At 55.2% G+C, this 24,650-nt stretch overlaps 6 protein-coding genes across 6 annotated transcripts; all 6 read left to right on the top strand.

Annotated features, from left to right (window-relative positions):
• Window positions 1-5,587: 5,587 nt before the first annotated feature.
• GLRG_01652 (tat pathway signal sequence) lies at window positions 5,588-6,752 on the top strand (the record flags this gene model as incomplete). The annotated part of the gene is made up of 2 exons (XM_008092337.1): window positions 5,588-5,988; window positions 6,065-6,752. 2 exons carry the CDS (start codon window positions 5,588-5,590, stop codon window positions 6,750-6,752), a joined length of 1,089 nt encoding a protein of 362 aa, XP_008090528.1.
• Window positions 6,753-8,903: 2,151 nt separating this feature from the next.
• Window positions 8,904-9,480, top strand: GLRG_01651 (uncharacterized protein; the record flags this gene model as incomplete). Its single annotated transcript, XM_008092336.1, has 2 exons — window positions 8,904-9,080; window positions 9,133-9,480. 2 exons carry the CDS (start codon window positions 8,904-8,906, stop codon window positions 9,478-9,480), a joined length of 525 nt encoding a protein of 174 aa, XP_008090527.1.
• Window positions 9,481-10,035: 555 nt separating this feature from the next.
• GLRG_01650 (uncharacterized protein) lies at window positions 10,036-13,573 on the top strand (the record flags this gene model as incomplete). The annotated part of the gene is made up of 3 exons (XM_008092335.1): window positions 10,036-12,765; window positions 12,823-12,914; window positions 12,967-13,573. The coding sequence occupies 3 exons, from the start codon at window positions 10,036-10,038 to the stop codon at window positions 13,571-13,573; spliced, it is 3,429 nt and encodes a 1,142-aa protein (XP_008090526.1).
• A 3,671-nt stretch (window positions 13,574-17,244) lies between these two features.
• Window positions 17,245-17,547, top strand: GLRG_01649 (uncharacterized protein; the record flags this gene model as incomplete). The annotated part of the gene is made up of 1 exon (XM_008092334.1): window positions 17,245-17,547. One exon carries the CDS (start codon window positions 17,245-17,247, stop codon window positions 17,545-17,547), a length of 303 nt encoding a protein of 100 aa, XP_008090525.1.
• A 2,320-nt stretch (window positions 17,548-19,867) lies between these two features.
• On the top strand, window positions 19,868-22,081 carry GLRG_01648 (uncharacterized protein; the record flags this gene model as incomplete). Its single annotated transcript, XM_008092333.1, has 2 exons — window positions 19,868-20,430; window positions 20,485-22,081. 2 exons carry the CDS (start codon window positions 19,868-19,870, stop codon window positions 22,079-22,081), a joined length of 2,160 nt encoding a protein of 719 aa, XP_008090524.1.
• Window positions 22,082-23,441: 1,360 nt separating this feature from the next.
• Window positions 23,442-24,646, top strand: GLRG_01647 (GDSL-like Lipase/Acylhydrolase; the record flags this gene model as incomplete). Its single annotated transcript, XM_008092332.1, has 4 exons — window positions 23,442-23,655; window positions 23,864-23,909; window positions 23,998-24,186; window positions 24,355-24,646. 4 exons carry the CDS (start codon window positions 23,442-23,444, stop codon window positions 24,644-24,646), a joined length of 741 nt encoding a protein of 246 aa, XP_008090523.1.
• Between the last annotated feature and the right edge of the window lie 4 nt (window positions 24,647-24,650).

Here is a 24,650-nt window from a genome sequence, read left to right as displayed (position 1 = left end):
TCGGTTCGAACGCAATGAGGGCCAGCGCCAAAGAAAGCATTATGATGACTCCCGTGTTGTGAGTGGCCTCCCGAGATGAAACGGCAGGGCGCGCTAGCTATCCTTTACAATCGCTTCTCGCCAATAGCTTATCAATAGCTTGTGCGACACAAGGAAATGAGTCTACAGACAAGCTGATAATGCCCCCCCCCTGGACACCCTGAGAGTACTGTGCACAATAACTAATAGGGTTAACCTAACAGTAGAGTAGGTAATAGGGTTCTAACTAATAGATACGTATATACACGTTAGAAGGGTCTATAGGCCTAGAAAAAACTAGAATTTTTATTCTTCTTGCTCTATATAGTCTAGCAGTAAGTAGTGCTCCTAATAATCTAAAGGCTATATAGGTTTAATTTTAGCCTTTTCTAACTTTTTCTGACTCTTTTTTTTTATAGGTAATTTTATAACAGCTCTACTAGGGAGGGCTAGAATAGTCTATCCCACCCTATTTCTTCTACTACGCTCTAGGTTAAGATAGGCTAAGACTATCCCTTTTGCCTCTATTTTTTTACCTTTATTTTTTACCTCTGTTTTTTACCTCTATTTTTTGCCTCTGTTTTTCGCCTCTATTTCTACTTTTTCCTTCTATCTATACCCTTATCTATTAGCCACAACTGTATCTATTATTAACTTAAGCCTGTATAGGCTAGCGCACACGGTACTCTTAGGTTGTCAAGAGGGGGGCATTATCAGCTTGTCTGATCGCTCTGAGGAAATCATCACATTTGTTGCTCTCCGATTTGCTTAAAGGTGGATCAGACACCTCTACATGGCCTGACGATGGTGCGGGAGAGAGAGAGAGAAAGAGCTTGGGATGGGCTTGGTGGCGATGCCAGGCTGTTCCTTGTACCAGGGAAGGGATGATCAGCAACTGAGGTTGATAAAGGGGACAGGTGTCTGGTACACTACATAGACTTGTAGATGGGCCGGCCGACTACGTGTGGGGGTTGCAGATTCTTTTTGCCCTTTTTTATTTTTATTTTTTACTTTTTACTTACCTTCTTTCCCCTTTTTTCTCCCCCCCATCCCCCCCTTTCTTTTTTGGAATACAAGTCTGGTTCATGAAGGAGGCCGGGGACTATGGCTGGCACTGCGACCTCAGCCGGCCAGGGAGAGACGTCTACCGGCGGTGGCGCGGCGCCCTTTCGGCTCCGCCTCGGAGGTGACCATCGCGACCGTGGGCCTAATCTCTTTTCGCCTCTCTCGAGCCATTTTCGTGTCTGGTCAGGTATAGTGTATGCTACTATACGCTTCTCCACGGATCTTTTGCTCCGCTCCTGACCAGAAATAAATCTTGAGATGGGGAAGCGAGAATGATTTGTGTCCCTTTTTATTTTTTATTTTTTTTACACGTGGCGACACCCTGTTCTGTTTTGCCCCATCGCTAAACGCTTCACCGGGTCCCCCAGTGACCTCGGCGATAGGGCACGAACAAGTCTGGTAAACCGGGTCGAGGACCCTGATTCGCCTACCTAAATACCCGGTGTATTTGGTTCTAACCTCAGCAAGTGGCGGTTCCGCATAGATTGATCTGCGAGACGTGGCTGTTCGGATGGCAGTTACTACACTAGTGCTTTAGGGATGATCGTAGGGGTTCCCCCTGCTTCTCGAACCCCACGCAAGGGGGGATCCGGACGGGATGGCTCAGCGGTCGGTGAACAGCGCGAGTCGCCGCCGCTGGAGGATTGGATTCGGTGATGGAGATGGGGCCGGCATATGTTCCGCACTGGCGGCACACACGTTTGCATGTTCCCGAGGGTCTCTTATCCGATGATGCCTTGGGTGTGAGGTTTACGTAGTAGATTGCAATGTCGGATGCGTACACCGTTGCCGGCGGGTAAGAAAGGTGGGGGGGGGGGGGGGGGGATCTGATCGTTAGCCATGTCAAGTATCTATCTCCCTCCCGCATCCAGTAGGCGCATGGTGAAGGATATTGGATGCAACACCGTGTTTCGTCCCTACTCGAAGCCCGAGAAGGAATGTCCGGCGGGACAGTAGTGTACACCAGAGTTTTCAAAGGGTTTGTGACGGGAGACGGCTATCGGCAAGAGTCATCGAACGAGTGCAGTGCAAGGTAATTTGGATGACCAGGCGTCGCGAGGGGTTCGCGACAGGGTGCAACGCGATGCGATGCGATGGGAAGCACGCTCTCCATGTCCGTAGATTAGTGTAGATCAGCTTATAGGGATGGCTCGCCAAGGCAAGAGCAAATGGGCCGAGTAAATGCACTGCAGAATGGATACGGACGAGACGACTGTACAAAAAAATTCGACGAAGAGCAAGGAGTAGAGAGAGACGAGGTAGAAGGTGTCAAAGTGGGCAAATTGGCCGCGCGCGCCTGGGGCACAAGTGGAGCATTGGCCGCAAATGCGCTAGTTATTTATGGGATGGATTTCCCCACCTAAATAAAGTAAAAATAATAATCCGTGTATTTGCCCCTTAAGAAGGGCCAATCGGCGATGTCGGCGTAGCACAATGGATGGAGATACACACATAACAGAGCAATTAATTAACACAAGGTTATCGCGGCCAATTACGCGCTTCAACAGAAGGGAGGAAAGGAAGAGGCATCATGACTCCTGGCACATGAGACGCAACGGGGAGGGGCGCCCTGCTCGTCGTCTATGGACCGAACATTCCTGGGCGAGTTGAAGGGAAAGCAACCGTGGGAAGGCTGAGTCCAGTCCGAAGATGAGTCCCGAACGGGGCGGTGAGTCCGCAATACGCATGTGCGCAAATGGTCTTTGGTCGTCGGGTGATGCATACCTATGGGGGTGAGTGTGAGTGTGAGCGTGAGTGTGGTTGGGCAAATGTTTCAACCCAGCCTGCCCAGTGCCCACGGCCTGTCTGTCTGTCTGTCTGTCTGTCCGTCTCCCCCCCCTCCGAATGTTGCCAATGTTTCTGCGAGGATAGCCGCGCCGAGAAGGGGAATGTTTCAAGCCACCCGTGGCAATCCCCCTGGCAGATGTCCACCGCGCATTCCACATGAGCGATTCGAGTCGAGCGCAGGGACCGAGAATACAGCTACCTACTAATCACCTACCCACCTACTGTCAGGGGAAGAAAAAGGTTGCATTAGTTTGAGGGAATGTCAGTTAGGCGCGAGATGGTTCTGTACAGAGGTATGTACGGGTACTGCGTAAGCGCACTGGTCGTGCCATACAAGTCCCTGTCCGCCTTTGGGCCCCGTGCAGTACGTGTACTCTCAACCAGTAGCATCACCTAGATCTACTTACCTGTACCTAATTGTGTACGTTGCCTCCCTCTCCATAGGAGACAATGCAGGTACGGTACCTCTACCTGGAAAGAGCCGCCGTCGCTAGGGCGATTGGGCGTCGCGTGCTCCAGACTGACGGGCCCCACCAGCTCGGGGGCCGAACGATTGGACATCCCACCCGCCCTCCACCCCTGCACCGGACATGGCCTGTGTTTCGAAACGGCCACGGCTAGTGTACGGATACAGGTATGTATACCTAATGTACTAGGTATTATTGCCCATGCACACACGCACACAACGTCTAGAACCTTTGACATCCAATCCAACATCCAATCGACTCGCCATCTCCCTCTCTGCCAGTCTCTCTCCCTTCCTCTCTCGACCAGTCCCACGCCCTGCCCAGCCTTCTTCTGCCGGCCTTGGTTCTTCTTCGTTTTATTCCCTCCCCCTGTCCCATCTGGACTCGACCACATCGTCTGTTTGCCCCTTATTCCCATGCTATAGGGCCAGGAACACTGACGATCCCTCCCCTCCTACCGGTAGATGAATATACCTGCACATACAGCACAGCACCTACAAGATGCCCCTCCAGTCCCTCTGATCTCTCTCCTCTTCTTTCCCACAAAAATTCCGCACAGGCCCACCCCGCTCACACGTCAACTTGGGTGCTTGTCTCGGTAGTAGACACAGTACACTAGCGTAGCACTAGGTAGGGTAGAGGCGGCTTCGCATGGCATCCAGTACGTACTATCATACTGTAGATACTGTGCATACCATACCATGCACTCCCCACACGCAAGGTACCTATTATTGAGTGCACAGCAATTTGTTCTCGGCACCGAGATCGCGGGAGTTGGACTGGCCCCCGGTGTCTCCCTCAATCGTCCCGTCTTCGCTCCCCACCTCGCCTGCCTGCGCCCGTTTGCCGGGGACTCCCCTGGCAATGAACCGTCAACGTCGGGCCTTGGCGGGTAAACCCATTGAAACAAGGACCTGTCGTTCGTTGGCACTGAACCCTCGAGCACGCTCTTTCGCGCAATCACACTCACACTCGCACTTGCATGGAACATGGAGCATTGAGCATGGAGCACGAACAAGGTCCGCAGAGGAGTCGTCGACATGGCAAAAGTACGCGTAAAAGATAGGGGGGGGCAAGAAGTCTCACCACGGTTCCGGGCCCAAGGCGAGCTGGGCCTTTGTGTGCCTATGGCGACGCGGCCTTGAGCCGAACCCGGTAGAACATATGAGCGACGAGACGGAGAGAGAGAGAGATCAGATGGGATAGGTCACTTCCAACGATCCCCCCAAATCTTGTCCGGTTGCCGGGGGAGGGGGGTTAGTCTTGTTCTCTCCCCCACCACAGCTGCTGACCTCCTCGAGCCGTATTTAGCTGGCCGCATTCCCCCATGTGGTTGAGGCTCTTGATTCCTGCCATGTGTCGTGCTTAGTGTTGGTCTTCTTCAACCACTCCTCTTCAGCCTCTTTCACATTTTCTTCCAGCCCGTTTGTGGCCCCCCCATTCTCTTTTTCTTCACTTCACTTCGTAGCCCCTACGAGGCACGTAGGCCTATTCAATCCTTCCCCAGCCGAAGTCATCGTCATCGCAGAGGTCCCACTCCTTGATCGCCTCCGCCCTTGGTTCGCTTCCAACTTCACTTTCCACCTTCCCTCATCTGGACATTTATTGCCAAGTGCAACACCCCCAAGGCTTCAGGTCTGAGTCAAAAGTCTAGAGTCAAGTCAGCCTCTATTGAATAGAGCCAAGAAAACACCAGTACGAAAGAGAACCAGAAGGGTTCCGTCATTCACTCTTATCTCACCACTCACTCGACACGACGTTGAAACCCCACCGAGAACGGTCGACACTACCGATACCAAGCCCCAGCCGCAACTTATGCTACTGGACTTTCCACTCCTTTGGACAATCAGAAAATCGGTTCTCAAATTCTTCGGAAGACAGACCAGCCGCCCTTCTTTCATCCCTGGTTCTTGCCCAAGCAAACCAGCGACGCAACAACGACACTAGGGAACCTCTTTCACACCAACCACCTGAAGTGACCGGCTCACATCAGACCTGACGACATCATTCTTCTTCTTCTTCTTCGGCATCTCATACATCTTGACTGACTCTCGTCTCATTCTGAGTCAAAGTCTTTTCAGACACATCTCCCTCATCCCAGCAATACGCACATAGACAAACACATACACACCTAGCTTCCAGCCCGTTCAGAATTTTGTATAGGAAAAGAAAGGCAAAAAGAGAAGGGATCGCGCAAGCATATCTAAGAAGAACACGCGCAAAGATCTCGATCACGTATCACAACCAAAATGCCTTCTCAAAACATCAAGATGCTCCTGGTGGGCGCCGCCGCCCTCCTCCTCTCCTGCGCGCCCGAACCGGCCCAAGCGCAGCAGAAGTACGTCCTCCACGATAACTACGACGCCTCCAACTTCTTCGACGAGTTCAGCTTCTTCGACGAGGCGGACCCCACGCGAGGCTCGCAGCAGTACACGAGCGCGCAGACGGCCAACGACCAGGGCCTTGCCGGATATGCCAGGGGCGGCATCTACCTCGGCGTCGACTCAAAGACCACCGGCCAAAACCGCCAGTCGGTGAGGGTGACGTCGAACAAGGCCTTCGACACTGGCCTGTTCGTCGCAGACATTCAGCACATGCCGACGAGTAGCTGTGCTGTATGGCCTGCGTTCTGGATGTTTGGTCCCAACTGGTAAGTGTTTCCGATTCAATCCGCCACTTTCTGAGCTTTGAGATGAACCCGACAACTGACCATGCCCCTTCCGCAGGCCCAACTCGGGCGAGATCGACATCATCGAGGGCGTCAACACGCAGGAGTCCAACTCGGTGACGCTCCACACGGGACCCGGCTGCAGCATCAACAACGACGGCTCGCTCTCGTCGACGAAGCTCAACAGCAAGGACTGCAACAACAACTCTGCCTTCACAGGGTGTGGCCAGGATACGGCCAGCAACCAGAACTACGGCGACGGCTTCAACGCCATTGGAGGCGGCGTCTACGCCCTTGACTTCAACAGCCAGGCCATCTCGGTGTGGTTCTTTCCGCGCAGCTCAATCCCCGGCGACATCAGCTCAGGCAACCCCAATCCGGCCTCTTGGGGCCAGCCTATGGCCAAATTCAACGGAGGCGCCGGGTGCGACATCCCCTCGCACTTCAAGCAGCAAAACCTCGTCTTCAACATTGCGCTGTGCGGCGACTGGGCCGGCAAGGTGTGGGACCAGAACGCCGAGTGCAAGGCACTCGCGCCCCAGTGCTCCGACTACGTGGCGGCGAACCCCCAGGCCTTCACCGAGGCCTTCTGGCTAATCAACTCGGTCAAGGTTTACCAGTCCGACGGCGGCGCCAACGGCTCTGTTCCTTCCGCCCCCCAGCCTTCTGGGCCACCTTCTGGGCCACCTGCTGGTTCTGGCCGCCCCAACGGCTCCGGCTTTCCGGGTGGGTTCGGGTCGAACTGAGTAGTGCCGAGAGGCGATACTCGTCGCTTGATCTTTTGGGTTAGAAACGTGATATGAGCAGAAACGGTATACAGGTTTAGAATTGGGTGTAGACGGTCAGGTACATACACTCTGGCGTTGCAGGCTGTTTTCTTTTTACGACCCTCTTCTTACGACGTTAACGACCTGGTTTGACTTCTTCGACATCTACTGGATAGATGTATCTCTTGTTTTCTTCTTTTCTTTCTGGACATGGAAGGTGTCCCTGGCATTATGGGCAGGCATGCTTCCAAACTTTTTAGCTTTGACACCACACGAGGGTACTGTTAGCCGGATACCCAAGAATTGAACTACTTTACCTCATATGAATGTTTCCTCTGGAACTTGACATATATTTTCGAAACCGCGCAGCTTCGCACTAGGCATGGAAACGGAGCTGTTTCATCAAGAATGTCGAGGCGAAGCGAACTCGCTCGTTAAACTCCAAAAACCGACTGGCCCTCCGAGCCAAGGTACACAACGGTGCGGACGGATACAACGCCGTTGACTGTCAACCGAATAGGTCCTCTCCTTCAGCGCCAACATAGGAGGCCGGAAGATGCTCCCTTGCTTCAAAAACCCGCCAAGGAACCACCTCGGTTCCGTGGATCCAGACGCCGGCGTCAGAGAACTGGTGGGCGGTAGAGCGCGGCTTCTTGACTCACGTCGCGCGCATGCCGGCCACCTTTCCATCCAGAATAAGATTTCAATTGACGCCCCCAAGATGAGGCGCCATGGATCCTTGAATATGGGCAGCCACTAAGATCGACGCGTCATGTTATGGGTTCAGGGTGTCGGGGGTCTCTCAAATGGGCGGTGCTGCAGGCCATTGGATTTTCCGGGAGAAGTTGACGTCCGATCTCCCCCCTGGTCAGGGTTGCAAGTGGCAGATCCGCAAGGCTCGAAACACGCTCGAAGAACCATCGGGGCGGCCCAAGTGGGCGGGAGGCACTTGTCTTTGAGGGGTCATGACAACCGAGGAGGAGGGGCGCGTGAAGGGCAGGGTGTCAAGCACGGCAGAGATGCCGAGAAAGCTTGAGTCGAACGTCGACCACATGATTGGGAGCAGCGCACCAAAGCGAATGCGGAGCCGCCAGGTGATGGTCCACCCGGGCCTCCCTTGTCATCCGAAGAAATCTCATACGGGCCAGAAACGAGTAATAAGCGTGAAGGGGGGGGGATGGAAGCAAGCGACCAACGCGGGAGTGACTCCGGGATTGCTTCTGGGCGCGATGAAGACTGATTACTTCATACTTGCCTACCAGCACTTACCTACCTAGCTACCTAGGTAAGATAGGTAGATGCCGTAGGTAGATTTTTGGAATATTCAACTAGTGGTCACCAATGGACGACCAGAGTGGAAAAGACCGTGACACCACTTCCTCAAGACGGGTAAGTGCTGCGTAGTGTGCACTACCTACCCACTTGGTTGGGTAATTACTTAGCTTGCTACTTGTGTACGACCGCCTCATCGGGTTTAGCTGCCATGGGTGTGAGGCAGGCCCACCATGATCCCCGACAAACTTCAAACTCGCAACGGCCACAGCCCAACCCTTCATCCTGCTTAGAACCTGTGGGCGGTCGACACGGGCGCGCTGGACGGGCCAAGGCAGCGAGTGGCAAACGCACCCATCCCACTGGGCCGGGAGACACTGAGAGAATAATCGACGACGCTCGCAGATCCTCCCCTTGGCAAAGAAGCTTGTCTTCTCTTATGGAGCCCGTCAAGGATCGGCCCTGGCATATGCTCGTGTCGTCGTTGCATCCCCGCTCGACCCTGAATGCCTGCAGCAAGGCTCGGTTGAGACGCCCATCGGGAGCTTCTGGGGTTGTTGTTGTTGCGGAAAGGGAGATGAGATGCTGTCCTTGCTATAGAAAGTTCTGGTATAAGACTTCCCGATCGCCCCGGCCAATCTTTGTCTTGTGTTTGCTCGCCATCCATCGTCAACATCAAAGTCAATAATAACTTTCCTCTCATTTTTCACAGCTGCGCTGTGCCTCTCATTCTTTATTCGCTCTTTCATCACTCGTCACTTGACCATATCTTCTGAACTGTAAATATTTTTCTTATAAAAGCCGGCCATACCTTTCGTCAAACAAGCAAAGCAAGCTCCCATCCGACCAACCAACAACATGTACTTCTCCAAGATCGCCGTTCTCTTCGCTCTTGCCGCCACCGGCCTCTCTGCCCCGGTCGAGGCGGTCGACAAGCGCCAGGCCAACCTCCTGACCGTCCAGAACTACTCTCAGTTCCAGGTCTCTGACGGCGTTGGTGGCAACGCCCTCGGGGAGGTCGCCCAGAAATTCCCCGTACGTTCTTGGCTTGTCATCAATTGTAACAAGTAAGACTAATGACGCATAGATCGCTCAGCTCAAGGCCAACCTCAAGGGAGTGAGCAAAAACGACTTGGCCATTCTCCAGGGCGCCCGTGTCGCCGCCGAGAGCGCCGAGACGGACGCCGGCGGCTTCAACGACGCCATCGCCAAGGCTTCTGGAGCCGATGCCGCCGCGCTCACCGTCGGCAAGATCAAGAACAAGGTCCTCAAGCTTCAACTCGAGGTCCTGGCGCTCCAGGTCCAGCAGGCCCAGGGTGCGAACAACCAGGCCAAGATCGACGCGGAGCAGAAGAAACTCGACAACAACGTGCAGCTCGACAAGGCCGCCGCTGGCAAGCCGAGTAAGAGTGTTGCCTTCAATGCTACCTCCTAGCCCTAGAACAACAAGGCGTAACGGTCCACCAGTCGGCTCGTTCGGAGGGCGGCAATGCACACTAGAAAAACGTTATTATTCTCTGGGGTGTGCTAGCCGGGGATATGAGGGGAATTTGAACCAATAGCGAAGGGAGATTGCGTGCTGGAGAGCCAGGCTGTCGGGTTGAATATTCGGATGAAGTTGGGAGAATGGCGAATGCGAAATAAAGACTTAAGCCGCCGCGCATTACTTGAATCGACTGCGCCGCACTGTATCTCGTGTGACTAGCTGTGCTTGGTAGGACTGTGCTTGTTAGCTATTGACACTGTACCAGGCATCTACCTTTCGCTACCTATCTACCTAACGTAAACTCACCCAACTGGCTCCTTCCTCTTACACTGAAACAACACCATCAACCATCCCAAGCTTCCATCAGCCACGCGGCTCCAAAAACTCAAAACTTGCTCTTGCCTCGTTTTGGAGGACAACTTACGTGGCCTCTGCCGGATGACGACTTGTACTGAGCATCACTATTAACGCCGCGCCCACCGGGTGGCACATCATTCTCACCTCATGTCGTCACCGCTGAGCTATATTCCTTTGGGGAGCCTCATCATCACGCAAGAGGGCAGCAAACTCACAGATGAAGAATGGAGGAAGTTGTGGGAGAAGTTTGGTAACTGGACATGCATTGCACCCGTTCCCTCGGCCGTCAACGGCAACCCCGCCGGATCATTTGACGAGACTGACGACATCTTCCTGAGGTCGGGATCCTTCAAGAACTACACGAACCTTCTAGCGGAGAAATGGATTCGCGTTGAACTTAGGATCAACCCTGACAGTGAAAAGTTCGGCGTCGCGAGAATATACATTTTGCCCGACGATGTTGATAACCGACTCGTTGATCGAGCCCGTGCCAAGCTGCACAAGTCCCGGAAGTCCCTCATCTCCCTCTTGGACCTCGCGCCGGAAGCTTGGTCTTTCCAGCCATCTGGTAACCTTTTAGCTTTGGACTGCATCTTGGAAGGGGATGCCGGCCATGATGACGAATCGGTTTCCCTGCTTCGACTCTTTAACACCATCCCCTCTCCCGACCCTGCCCCGGACACTATTACCAACCCTGCTGATCGAGAAGCCGCCTACAGCTTGCTGAATGGCGACATTCCAGGCTTGAGGGAGACCTCTGTCTTGTATGATTATCAGCGGCGCTCGGCTGCAGTCATGATACAACGTGAAAGCCAGCCTGGCCGGGTCCTCGACCCGAGACTTGCCAAGGGGGCCGACCAGACTGGCGGGACCTTCTACTACGATCTCAGCGCTGGTGTCCTTCTGAAAGAGCCTAGGTTCTACGAGGGGGTCAGAGGCGGCATCTTGGCCGAACAAATGGGCTCTGGCAAGACGCTCGTATGCCTGGCCGTTATACTTGCCTCCAGGCATTCGGGTACCCGCACTCCTGACTTACACCAGGGAAGCGACATTCGCGTGAGGAAACGGATTGGTTCACTGGCAGATATGGCTGCATCTGCTGCTACCAGCAAAGCGGCTGCTTGGAAATTCTACTTCAACGTCTATGAGCCGAAAGAGATGGTCTATTCCAAGTGCATTGATGCCATCAAGCGCAACCCCGGCTTCTACCACGTCCCTGCTAGCCCACCCAGGCGTCTCAGTCGCCGCGATCCTCTGATAAAACCAGTACTGAGGAAGATATGGCACAGCCCTACGTCACTTGTGATTGTGCCCAACAACCTGGTGCGGCAGTGGGTTCAGGAGATTGAGAAGCACACCGTCAGTCCAGACAGCCCGGCTGGTTTGAAGGTTCTTCAGCTCACCAGCCATAACGAGAAAATCCCTGATCCCAGGACCCTGTCCACTTATGACATAGTGTTGGTCACCAACTCACGGCTGGACAGAATATGGAGAGAGACAATGATGCTGGGCTGCCCTCTGTCAGAGGTCCACTTCAAGCGATGCATCGTCGACGAAGGCCACAAGCTGGGTTGTGCCAAAATTGCAAACAAGAGCAACGTTCTTCTTGCCATCGACGCCATGTCATTCTCTGCCCGTTGGATCGTGACCGGTACACCCGCTACTGGACTGTTCGGCGTGGACGACCAACACTTCACCAACGTCACTGCAGACACCCCTCAAACTGCCAACAGGGCAGCGGCCCTGGCCGAGGCGGAGAAAGGGGATCTTGGGAAGATCGGGGCGATAGCATCGCTGTACCTCAATGCTAGGCCCTGGTCCAATTCTGTGCATGAGACGGCAGACACACCGGCGGATTGGGCCGTATACGTGATGCAGCCGCAGCACAGCTCCCGGAGCACCGGTCGTAAAGGCGTTCTCCGGGCTACGTTGAACTCGCTACTCATCAGGCACCGGTTGTCCCAGCTAAACACGTTACTTCCATCGGTAAACGAGAAGATAGTTGTACTGGATGGATCCTACCAGGATAAGCTGTCGCTCAACATATTTTCGATGATGATCATCTTCAATGCCGTTCAATCTCAGAGAGTCGACCGGGACTACTTTTTCGACCCGCATCAGCGGAAAGCCCTGCTTCAGCTGCTTCACAACTTGAAGCAAGCCAGTTTCTTTGGAGGCTCTTTTTTTACCAAAGATGAAATCAAGAGGTCGCTCGAGACTGCGCAATCATTCGTCGAGGAGAAGAAGGTGCCCATCAGTGAAGAGGATGAGGTATCGCTCAAGCAGGCCATGGAGGTCGCCCAAACTGCCATCGACAACCAGCTGAAAGAATACAGCAACAAGTTCAACGAGGTGCCCATCTTTATCCAAGACTTTCTGCCCAACGGTGTCGGCTCAGCCTGGTCTCTGGACGACAGAAAGACGAATCCTACCTGCACCGATGCGGGCATGGTGCTTGCCGTACAAAAACTGATCGTTTCTTCCCAGAACGACACTACAAAGTTGAATAGTCTCCTGAATGGCAAGCTAGAAGAAGAGGGCCGCAAGGAGCAAGCCGGGCAAATCACATCCGTTGCAGAAGTCACCAAGGCTGATGCGCGACCACTGAGAAATTCCGGTGTTCTCGCAGGCAACACGGCGCTGGGAGGCGAGAGAGTCCCTCGCCATCTCCGACCGAACACCTTGCAGAAACCAGGCCAACTCCCTCTAGAGCAGGACCTTCCAGACGACTTGAAGAAGGCAAGGCTCGTTTCCACTGTGTCGGCCAAGCTCTCCTATCTGATCGACGCCATTGTCGAGCACCAGGAGCGGGAGAAGCTAATCATCTTCTACGAAAACGAGAACGTGGCGTGGTACCTGGCGGGTATACTTGAGGTGGTGAGTTTTATGTGTCGGCTTGTGCAGTGGCGGTGACAATCTGACTTGATTGATCAGATTCATGTTCGTCATTTCATTTATGCCAAGAAGCTCTCGTACGAGCGGAAGATGTCCTACATTAACACGTTCAACAATGACCCCGAACTCCGGTTAGTGTATTCCCTATATGTACCTCGAGCTCCGAGTCCTAAAGTCTTCTAGTGTCATCCTCATGGACTTGACGCAGGCAGCTGTCGGCCTTGATATGAAGGCGGCCTCGAGGATCTACTTCATCAACCCTGTTCTGAACCCACAGATCCAAACGCAGGCCATCGGCCGAGCCCGGCGTATCAGCCAGCAGAAGCCTGTGACTGTTGAGACGCTTGTCTTGCGGGGTAGCATCGAGGAAGTAATTGTTGAGCGCAAGAAGAGCATGTCCCAGATTGAGCACTGGAAGTGTAAGTCCATCCTGGACGACCGTCCCATCTACAACTGGATTAGGAATGCCAGAATCATTCCTCTCGCAAAAGACCAGAACGACTATCTAGCACAGACGGTCCCTCTGAACCACCCTCAGCCGATTTTCTGCGGCAAGTTGGGCGACATTGATCATACGGGCCAAGGTCCTACCGAGAGCGGGAGGGAATCCGAGTCGGCGTACCGATCGTTGTCGAATGGTTTGAAGCGCCCCCGCGGCGCCGAACCTGAGGGCAACGAGGAGTCGGCCAAGTTGGATGAGAGACAAACCCAGCGTGTTCGCTTTACGGTAGACAATGAAGGCAAGAGTGCTGAGCGGCCCGCGCGTGGAGTGAGATTTGCGGATGAGTGATTTGTGGATACATTGGCATGGCCTAGTGTTTCGAGTATGACCTTGGGAAATCCCAGGAATGGTTTGTATATAGAATATAGTACTGGTGAGATTTGTGATTTGGGGGGTTGTACGGATGGGGTGGTTGGTTATTATGCACCGCGTCATTAGGCGTAGTTATACGGATAATGATCTGATAGCTGCATCGAGATTTGCATGCTTTGGCTAGTGTTCGCCGGTCGGGTTCTGGAGGGGTATAGAGGCATGGCATCTTAAGTGAAACACACCGAAATGAGCCTCTCTGTGCTGGCTCATTGTGCGTATGTGACTGTCCAGGGAACGGACGTGCAAGACGTTGCTGGAGGGACCCGAGAACTTCTGCGGCACAACCCGACCTAGTCTTTGGGAAGAGGATGCCGATCCCAGAGCGATGCCGGGCCAAGACTCAGCCCAAGAGACGGCCAGCGCTGCGAATTGTATTGTAGGTCGGTTTTGGACCGAGATCGAGCCCGGTCGACTGGGGAGACGGTAGAAAGTACATGACCCATTGTTTCCCTCTCCTCTCCGAGCAACACTAGGTTCAAGCACATCATATACCAGCTGTTTCGTCCAAGGATCTTAAAGTTGATGACAGCGGCACCCGGTCACGGCAAGATCTTGGTAGCGTGGCCGGTTAGACCGTGGAGACAGGGACACGCTGCGGGCCACCGGGGCGTCGTCTGGAGGGTTCGGACGTTTTGGTGTGCACAGAGAATTGCAAACGGACTACCCAATGAGACTAGATTGCACTCACGCACGCACTGGCTTTTTGCCCGGAGGCGGACGATGTAACGTGAGGAGCGTTTGTAAATCAAGCGAGCTTCAACAACAATATGATAAGTAACAGAAGAAAAGTTGGCAAAAGCCGGATTGACTTTCTCTCCTCTCGCCCAGACGGCCGGCCCGACCCAAGTGGTTCGCATCTGCCTGTTGAGACCAGTTCATCCTACCAAGATTTTGGGAGCACGTACCCGTAAGTACGGCGAGGCTGTTCCGGAGAGCGGGGATAAAAGATGGAGGGACGTCGAGGCCGACAAGAACGACGACGAGATGATGCAATGGTGAGGTCTCGGTGGGGAGCTTTTTGATGAATCGCGGGCCCCCTTGTGGAGAAGAGGCTGGGGGCGTCACGGGGAAGAAGGCGCTGCCAAGAACTCCGGCTGTCTGGGCAGAAAGCAAGTGAAGGAGAGAAGGAAGCGAAGGAAGGAGGGAAAACTTGTTCAGAAAGGATGTTGGCGTGACGCCCGCCTTCCGTGGAGGCATGGTGGCAGTGGCTGAGGAGATGCGACGCGTACGGATACAGTACAAGCAGAGGCGTTTCTGGAGCCTCTCCACCCTGTCTCCGCTTCAGCTGAGCCTGCCCCCCAGAATACATACGGCTTCAGGCTTACATCATTTCGACATGCGTCACGCAGGTAGAGAAATCTTGAAACGCTCTCGCGCGTGGAATTTCGAAATCCAGGCCCCCATTCGTTTCTCACGACAATAGGTAGCCCATTGTTTGACCACCGAGAGGAACGTGAATCCATCACCGTAATTCCGAGGGGTTGGTGCATTCGTTTTTCCCCTAAGACGCTAAGCGCGGGCGGGATCCAGGCACCGATTTCTCGCCAAAGCAACCGCTTTGCCTGAACGAGTTACCTTGCTTCGATCCATCGGCACTTTCCATTCTCTCCTTCTCGGCCCCAAGGCTCATAGAGGTAAGGGAGCATGCCGGAAAGACTCAAGGAATGGTGTCTTGAGCTATCGAAACGGCTTTGCTACGGGTTTCTGTTTCAGCTCTTCGAGAAAGATTGTACATCATACATGGTGTGGGATGCCCTGGGCGAGGAGCGACTCGGCACGCGGGATGCAGGTACGGGTGCGGAGGCGGGATGCGAGCAATACGTATGTCCAATCCAGATTGACGAGCCCATCTTTTGACATTTTTGATACGACCCCAACACGCGCCAACGGGACGGTAGCCGGCAAGCTGCCTCCAGGCCTGTTGAGCCGAACACCAAGCGAGGACCGCTTGGTTGGTTGGCTTGAGGGATCGCCTTCCCTGCTTTCCTGGTCGGGTTCCTGGATGTTGGTTAGGTATTGTTTCGCCAAGGCACACCAACAATTACTTTTTGAACAGAACATGGTGCCAGAGCAGAGACAAGCTTATGGAGTTGTGGCCAGCAGAGTTCCCAGCAACATCCCTCCCCCATTCATCATCCTTCCATCGATTCGACGCTCCGGGGTCCAGCCTCACTCACTGACACGCTATTCGCGAACCGGTGGTCCGATAGAAACGAGCAGAGACGGAATCAGACGGGCACGAGGGATGATGATGAGCTGCAGGGTTCCTCTTTCTGTTCGCCCGAGACGACACCAGGCAGCGTCCTGTCCCTGTCTTCTCCCTCGCGTGCCCAGTTTATGACAAGGCGTGTACCTACATCTCTGAATGGGCACAGAGGGCTGTGCAGTAGGTATTGCAAAGGACAATATTACTGGGTGTCGGTGCGGTTCATCACAACCCCGCAAAGCAACGACGGCGCCGATATGCCTGCCACCTTGGCTTTTGCCAATCCGCTCATTCGTCACCCCCACCAGTTGTCGTGGATGGTTGATGGGATTGCTCCGCCACTCAGGTGATGGATCGCTTATGAGACCCAGAGAACCAGCAACCCCGTTAACCTTGATTTTTTCTTACTTTTGCCGTCTCGAAAACCGTGGCCTGCTTGCAGGGAGTGCCCACCGCCTGCGACACATCGTCGATTCCTCGAGGTGCGACGGGCTAGACGAGGGCATAGGAGGGGTTCGGTCGACGTATTCCAATCATTCATACGGGCTAAGGCACCTCCCAGCCGCTGCACTGCAGATTGCTGCCGCCATATTGCGTCGCTTCGAGCAGGTCTAGGTGCTTGGAACCCCAAGTGGCCGAGAGTGCGCGAGCGCCGAGCAACAAGGGCACTAACTAGTTTTCGGCCTGGGCCCGGTTCCCAGGTTGCGATTTCTATCTACATTATATTGCAACAAGGGGGGATAGGTTTGTTCTCGATCTCAGGTGTAATGCACCTGGTGCGCATGAAGGCTGCAATCTTGCAGGCTTCTTGTTCTCACACCGACTCCCTTTCCTTTTTTCTAGCCTTCATCTCCCCTCGTCTCTCGTTTATATGGCCTACGAAACGCATTTTATCAGTCGGAGCCTCGTGTTCCTTTTCCATTTTCCAACTCTTCGCTGATTGCCCCGGTCCTGATGATGCCCTCAAGTTGGTTGAAGCGGGGCTGCCAACTGAACTGAAACCCACTGGCCAAGATACCCCCACGTCGGTATATTAAAATTACGGCAGAACGACCTCATGAGACCGGATCTTGCAGACGTCCCCCTATTTGGTGCGTTAAATAAAGAGGTCGTCTCTTCGCGGAGCCCGGGCTTGGTTGTTAGCGGTGCGGCTGAGCGTGAGAGGCATAGAGAAAGAGTCGGACAGACCAGGCGGGAAACAAACAAAACCTTACCCACCCAGGACAGGACGGGTTACAGAAGCTAAAGGAGTCGAAGAAGAGCATCAACGCCGGCAGCAACGACGACGGCTTGGACCACATAGACGCAACGACAACGACTAAACAACAATAGCGGCGCTATCAATACGGGCGACGGTGACAGCAGTTCCCCAACGACGGAGATGGTCAGCGGACGGCAATACTACGAGATGCCACCAGTGGGCCAAGCAATGAGTAGCGCGTACAGCGGCATCCGGCGATTCGACCCCGACTACGGACTCGACCACTGCCACGACAAGTATGGCGTTGAGCACCAGAAAGACTATCGACTCGCGGCCGCGCGGACGGTTCATGGTACCGGGGCTGCCAGGGCAAGGCAATCGCTGTCGGCCATGGACGAGAAGCGTGCCAACGAGATCCGACGCGGCGTCTACGCACACGTTTTCCTCGATGTCAAAAATAGCCACAAATCAGACGCTTTGTAAGTCGCCTTTTCCGGTATCCGCCCCTCTTGGTTTCTTCCGGCTGCCTTGCCCATAGTCTATTGGCCGTTAGTGCTGCTTTTTATCATTCGTCGACATGTTTCTATAGTTCTTCCCTCCCTCCTTCGGGAAGGGGTTTCAATCCCGCACCTTCCCCCTTACCTACTTTGCAGGTGCTTGGCTTTCGTATTCCTGCTGCTGGTCTGGTCACGCTGTCAGTTTCATCCGCCTGATATCCCGTCATCCCGCTCCGCATGCCTCAACATGAGGCGGCGCCCCGGCTCTGACACCATGGTTCATCCCATGTCCCGTCGGCGCATCATTCCTGGCATGCTTTGGGGCGTGTTTCCCCTTCCCTTTTCTTCTTCTTTTGATTCCCTATCTCGTTCCTTTGCTTTCTGTGGGATTTTCGCATCTTCCCACGCAACGCTGCCCCTCGCGATGACGCCTTGGGCCATCATACACTATATGGCTTGCCAGTGGGAGTCGTCTCCTTCGACTGACGAAAAGGGCAATGGACGGGGCAGAAGCTCCACGTCTCATTTCTCATCGATCCCAGGTTTTCCAAGTGGAGCTGGGTCGAACGGAAGCTCTTGTCAAGCTAGTGCACGAATAGTTGCGAATTCCCACAACTTTCTCTTTGTCGACGTGCCTTCACTGGGCCACGCATCCAGGGAGGCCACACCGACAGATGGCAAGCAAGCAGGCTACGACTTGTGGATACAAGACGAGAATGTCAACATGACATGACAACGTCCTGCAGATGCCTTGAAGTTTTCCCGGCGCATCGGCGCATCCTCAGGTTACGTACCCCCAGCCCTGCGCAAGGGCGGAGACAGTTCGTTCGACCTGTCACTTCTGAAATAGGAATCGACGCTCGAAACGAAGCTCGAAATCTCACGACTTTTTTTTATTCTTCCCGCTTTCTCTCCCCTTCCCCTCCTCCCCCCCTGCCGAGACACCCCTGGCAGCCTATCTCACCCTCAGCTTCAGTTCAGAAGAAGCGGGTCCATGGATACACTGCTCATCCTTGCCTGTGCCGTTGTCGCACCCCCCCCCCCTTCTCTCTATCTGAAGGAGTCTTTTGAGCGTTCTCTGGTCGAGGAAGGGGGAGCCAGCCACATGCAAGTTGCTCCTACCTGCTAGGGAGACGTTTCGCGCGTGTGCCGGGGCTGGGTATACAGCCAACAATGGTGGGGACAATAAAGCTACAGGGGGTAATCACCCCCAAAGCCTCGAGGAAGCTTCCCCTAATTTCCACCAGGAACTGTGGCGCGCGCGTCTCTGCTGGTTTTTTTTTCTTTCTTTCAGAGTAGAGCCGTTGCTTGTTGTGCTCCTCGTTGTCTTCTCGTCCGTTTTCGCGCCCTACAGAGTATAGTGTAACCCCTAGCGCAGGTGCTAAAGTAGGGGCGCTGGAGGCGTTCTGTCGCCGCGCCCACGCTGCTGGGTTGCACCAGTTGGGCTAGTCGGATCCCGAAAGCGTGGGAGTTCCCTGAGAACTTACGACTTCATCGCGCTACCCCATGGCTGAGCAGCCGTCGCCTTATTCACATTGCCATGTACGGATACCTAGCAGCTATCCCTCGAGGCCGACCAAGGGTCAGGGAGGGGGAAAGAGACGTGCTTTGAAGGGTCATGTTCTCCTACACAAACTGCTGCAACTCCGGTGGTGAAGAGTGGATGCAAGCAGCGTGCCGTTCTTTCATCTGACTCCATCTGAGTAAGGATCATCAGAGCGCTGGTCCGGGCACCGCCCTCGCACCTCGTTGCCCGCGCCAACCTCCATCGAGTCGAGGGGTCCAGGGATGTGGTGTGGGTGTGGGTGTGATGTGGGGTGTGTAGTGTGAGTTACGGCTTTTGCCCAGCGGCAGCCTTTTTCTTCCTTGGTGCCGTTGCCGGTGACAGTCCTTGGCCGTCGTTCATTCTGCCTTCTCCCCGGGCCTTTTCGTATTAAACGTTGCCATAACCCCCTCGTCACCGCAAGCTGACGTTTTTCTGCTTCTTGGAATGTTCCTCCTTCCGTGTCCGACCGTTTGCTGATTTGTTATCCTTTCCGAGCTCTTATTTGCCTGCTGCCAAATTCCGTCTGCTGCTTATATCCTTGAAGTACAAAGTACTCCGAACTAACACACGTTCTTGGTCTCCTCTCCACAGCAACCCAAAAGCTCAACAACACAAGAGACGGGCTTCCGCTTCTCCTGTTGTTCCTTCCAACTACATCGCACATGATGGTAACCGCCTAAACGCTCCTGGCCGCCTTGCTCCTCCTTCAGCCGTCGCCGCTCCCGTCAAACCCCCTGTTTCTACTTCTTTGTCTCCCGTCATGGCCGCCAGCCACGGCCCAGCTCCCGCCTACTTCGGCGCTCCTCAAGATCTGTATCACCACAGGGGTGAACAGTTCATGATGGCGCAAACACTATCGGGTCCGCGTGCCTCTCGCGGGTCTTACACATTGCAGACGACACCCATGGATCCGAAAGTGGTATTCGAGGCGATGCCTGTGTCGCTCAACCGGCCGCGGAGGCTTTCCCAGGCGTCTTCCATGACCACCACAAGCATCAACAGCTCAAGAGAGAGTTTAGAGACACGCTGCCGGAGCTCGTCGTACAGCAGCAACAGAACGAGCATCGACTCCAAGGGCTCCACCATGTGGAGGCCCGATTACATGTATCCGCGACCGAGTCAGACGACAGTGTTCAGGAAAAAAGCGAAGCCTGGAGAGATCTTTGCGAAGCTGCCCGGTGAGGTTCTGGAGCTGATCCTGGGAGAGCTCAAGAAGGCGCATCTTGGCAATGGCAGCCAGAGCTGCGCAACATGTTGGATGCGGGATCTGTGTTCGGTCAGCCTGACGGCGAGGAAATGGTGCAAGTTCGCACGGGTGGCCTTGTATGGACCCTCCACGCTCCACGATGCGTTTGCGATTGCTAACGGCCGCCCCAGGTACGAGGACATCCAGCTTGTGGGAGCCGACTCGGCGTCCCAGAAGAAGCGACACAAGCTCACATTCGGCACGCGGATGATGCTGCTCAGACGGACCTTGAGGGCAAGCCCGTATCTTGCCGGCATCGTTCACACAGTCAAGGTCCCCAGACCTCCGGCCGGGATCGCATTGGAGGACTATCACAATCAGGTGGCAGCGCTGATCATGGCCTGTCCCAATTTTGAGCGCCTCATCGGCCTCCACCCCCAGTATAACCATTCGTTCAGCAAGCTGACCCACGCGCTGTCGACTCGCAAGCAACTCAAGCACATGGACTGGATCGTCGAACCCTCCCCGTACCAAAGACAGCACCGGCTCAAGTCGAGCTCCGGCGGTAACGCCGCGGCCCCCACGCAACAGGCTTGCGATTACTCCGTGACCCCCGGTGACCTGCAGCCGTATCAGAGCGCGACCTTCCTCGAGTGGCACGCCAACTGGGCCAACCTGACGACCCTGACGGTCCACTGCCTCCCCGGCGCGACCCTCACCCCGGATAACCTCATCAGCTCGGCGCTGGCGCGCCTGACGTCTCTGCAGCACCTGTTCCTGTCGCGCATGCCGGTGACCGCCTTCAACGACAGCACGCTGCTCTCGCTCCCCCCCTTGCGTACACTATCCCTCATGCACGTACCGGGTGTCACCAGCAGCGGCATCTCCGCCCTGGCCACTCTGCCGACAAGCCAGGCCATCCAGAACCTGACTTTGCGCCACGTCGGCCTCGACTCCCTGCCTGCCTTGGCTCGCATCTTCTCCAACTTCACCCACCTCGAGGCCTTCACGCTCGTCCAGGCCTTCGCCCCCACCCTGCCTGAGGACACTTTCATCTGGCTCATGCCCTACCTCGCCTCCAACTCCCTCCGCAAGCTCCACTGGGACATTACGAGCAACACGGCCGCAGCCAACGCTGCCGACTCCATACTCGCTCGCAGCATCGCCGCCGCCGGTTTCCCCTCTCTCCGTAGCCTGCGCACCCCAAATGATCCGGAGGGCATCTTCCAGGCCCTCTGCCGCCCGCAGGAGAGGACCGACAGCGCGACCGACCGCTTCCGCGGGCCCAATGGGCCCGCCAGGAGCTCCTCGTTCCCTACACCTGGCGCCAACCCTCCCGTTCCGCTGAAGAAACACTCCCGCTCGCCCACGGCACCCGCGTCGCCCATGGCAGGAAACGAAGCAAACCGAGAGGGCAGCAACCTCCACGTCGCGCGGCTAGCGGCGCAGGCGCGGCTTGAGGCAGCGCGTGCGTCGCCGAGGTTTTTCGTCAACATCATTGACGAGGATGGTACGGTTCTCGAGAAGCACGGGATCGCGGGGTTCATCGGCACGGTGGAGAGCCGCATCATGTACAACCTATGGCCCGACGCTGGTGCCAAGGACGATCGCGGCGGGCTGGTCGAGATGGCCGACTTGACGGCGGACAACGGCGAAGATGTCGCGGCCAGCGGACGGGGCGGATGCCAGGGACGGTGGAACGCATCGCCGACGTTGCCGGACAAGAAAGACAAGGACAGGTGGTGGCACACGGAGAGGGGTCGGTGGTACCAGCCGGAGCTGGTGTGATTTTCCACCGAAATCCCCCTAGGAATCTCCGAGACGACGGACGCGGGCGGTCCCGACGTCCGATTACCCTAGACGTTTGTGTGTGCGCGTGTGTAACGAAACGACTGGCTTATGATACCTACTTCGGATTGCCTCGGACGGGAAAGATACCAACAAAGATCCCATGGACCTAGAGAGGATAGCAGACTTGTAAAGTAACTAATGTTTATATCGGCATTTTCAGAGTAGAACGGGGTCAGGTGTAAGGGAAACCAGGGCTGGATGTGGAGCTGTAAACAGGACATGATCTGGGTATAGATAGCTAGGAGATAGAATTGACGACCTTTCCGAGAGAAGGTCCAATTTTTGAACCCCTTGATGAGCCGCGCTGCTACGCATTGCGAGACAAGGAAAAGCACGTTCGTCTCGGGCATGCTCCTAGAAAGGGAATGACGGAAGGGCAGTGATGGGAACTAGCCAACCCGTTGCTCCCCAGGAACCGCTCAGGCATAGGGTGCACTTCTGCGCAAAGACTGGTTTCCGGGTTGATGCAAAACAGGGAACGGGGTCGCGGCTTAAGCATCGTGCACGGCTCGTCCCGGAACCGTGCCGTTTATCACTGTCGCTACTGTTGCTGTTTGGTATGCGTGAAGGTACTAGTGTTGCTGCCTGTGCTCTCACTAAATATCTCCTCAGTAGCTAGGTGCCCAGTATGGGAGGCGGTGACTGCTGGCTGCTCAGTTGCGTGCTCCACGCCGGACCGGTGGGTTTCTCGGTGGAGTCAACAGCACGCAATGACGACGGTGACTGCTGGGGGAGCTTTTTTTTTTTTCTTCGATCAAAAACGCACAGAGGTTCCCGTTTCCCATCTTGGCACTTTTGCTAGGTACTTCTCCCCCGCGCCCCCACCATTTGCTCGTTTAACCTGTAGGTACGGATAGTGTAAGTGCGCGTCTGCCTATCGGCAAGTACCTCCGCCACCCAGCCCCACCTGACCCAGAACGAACGACCCTCCCCCCCGTCAGCCTTAATGCAGACGACCTCCGACGGCTCATCGCACAATACCCTTAACATCCCGAATTGTTCATCTCAATAGTGACGACAACAAGCTATATTTGATACCCTTACAACCGCTTTTGATTTGTATCCGCCGCTGGGCCGCTGGCATCCTGGGTACAACACCACAGATCCATTAACGACATCCCCCGAGAACCCCACACGCACACACACACCGGAGAACCGTCAACCGACTCATACACCGGACCTGCATCTGGAGGCGACGAAACATATCTAGACTGGCCCGGACCGGAACTGGTCAAGAAACACACTCGACACTCAAAAAGACACCCACCGGAACGACCTTCGGGGAACCGCGGTAACGATGTCGGAAGGCAAGACGCTCCGCGTCTTCTGCTTCGGCGACTCGCTGACGGCGGGGTACTCGGCCTACGGCGCCGTCTACCACCCGTACTCCATCGCCCTCACCAAGAAGCTCTCGCGGGACCTCTCGGACACGCGGGTCATCGCGACGGATAACGGGATGCCTGGGGACTTGGTCTCGCAAGGCGCCTTCGCCAAGCGGTTCGAGAGCGAGAGTGAGTTGCCTCGCTGTTGTGCTCTTATCTTGCATTATTGTCATGTTCTCTTGACCTTTTTTTACCTTTTTTGCCTTTTTTTTTAAAAAAAAAACTTTTCTTTTCTCATGGAGCGTGACTCACAGCTGGTTCATTTCTTCTTCTTCCCTGTTTCTTCTAGGACATAGCACGCTGCGTTGATGGACCAGATGCTGATGTGTAGCTACAGCGAGCCAGGCCGCGTACGACTGGGTCGTCGTACTAGGCGGCACGAAGTAGGTCCACCATTGCACTCATTCTCACCCACCACCGCCATTCAACCACACTTGTATGGACTTCGTGACGCTAAGACGCAACTACTAGTGACCTCGCATACAGCGTGCCGCCAGAAAGGATATTCGAGTCTCTCCGGCAGGTTTACGACTCGGCCATCGCCAAGGGCTCCAAGGTCCTCGCGCTGACGGTTCCCGAGTGCGCCAACCAAGACGACGAGCTCGACAGCCGTCGCCGCCGGCTCAACAATACCATCCTCACACACCAGTCACCGAACTAGTACGTCTCCCCGCAGTGCCCTCCCGGGTTTCATTTTCTTTCAATTTCTTTTTTAATTTCTTTTCCTCCCCCTTCCCCCCTTCCCTTCCGCTCCCGTGCGAGTCGACCAGATCCTCGGCTCATGGTAGCGGGCACCCCTTTCTTCGATAACTAATCTCCCGAGTTCAGCCACGCGTTCGACCTCAACCCCAGAATCCCCTACCACTCCCTCACCGAGCGGGAGCGCCAGCGGTACTGGGACGATGGCCTACACCTCACGGTCGCAGGCTACGACTGGATGGGCACCCACGTCGCCGAGGCCCTAGGCGACCTTGTCGAACTGGAGCGGAACCCGAACTCGCGGAGGGCGCGGCGCGCGCGGCGCCATGTCGAGGAGGAGATTTGCTTCGACGAGGAGGACGGCGACCCGCGGTCGCTGAGCGGGGGGTACGTGTTTGTGAGGATGAGGGACTTGAATTAGGCAC

Source organism: Colletotrichum graminicola, assembly GCF_000149035.1.
Source record: "Colletotrichum graminicola M1.001 genomic scaffold supercont1.4, whole genome shotgun sequence".
In the NCBI taxonomy this organism is placed as follows: domain Eukaryota; kingdom Fungi; phylum Ascomycota; class Sordariomycetes; order Glomerellales; family Glomerellaceae; genus Colletotrichum; species Colletotrichum graminicola.
This window is presented reverse-complemented; position numbering and strand designations above follow the sequence as displayed.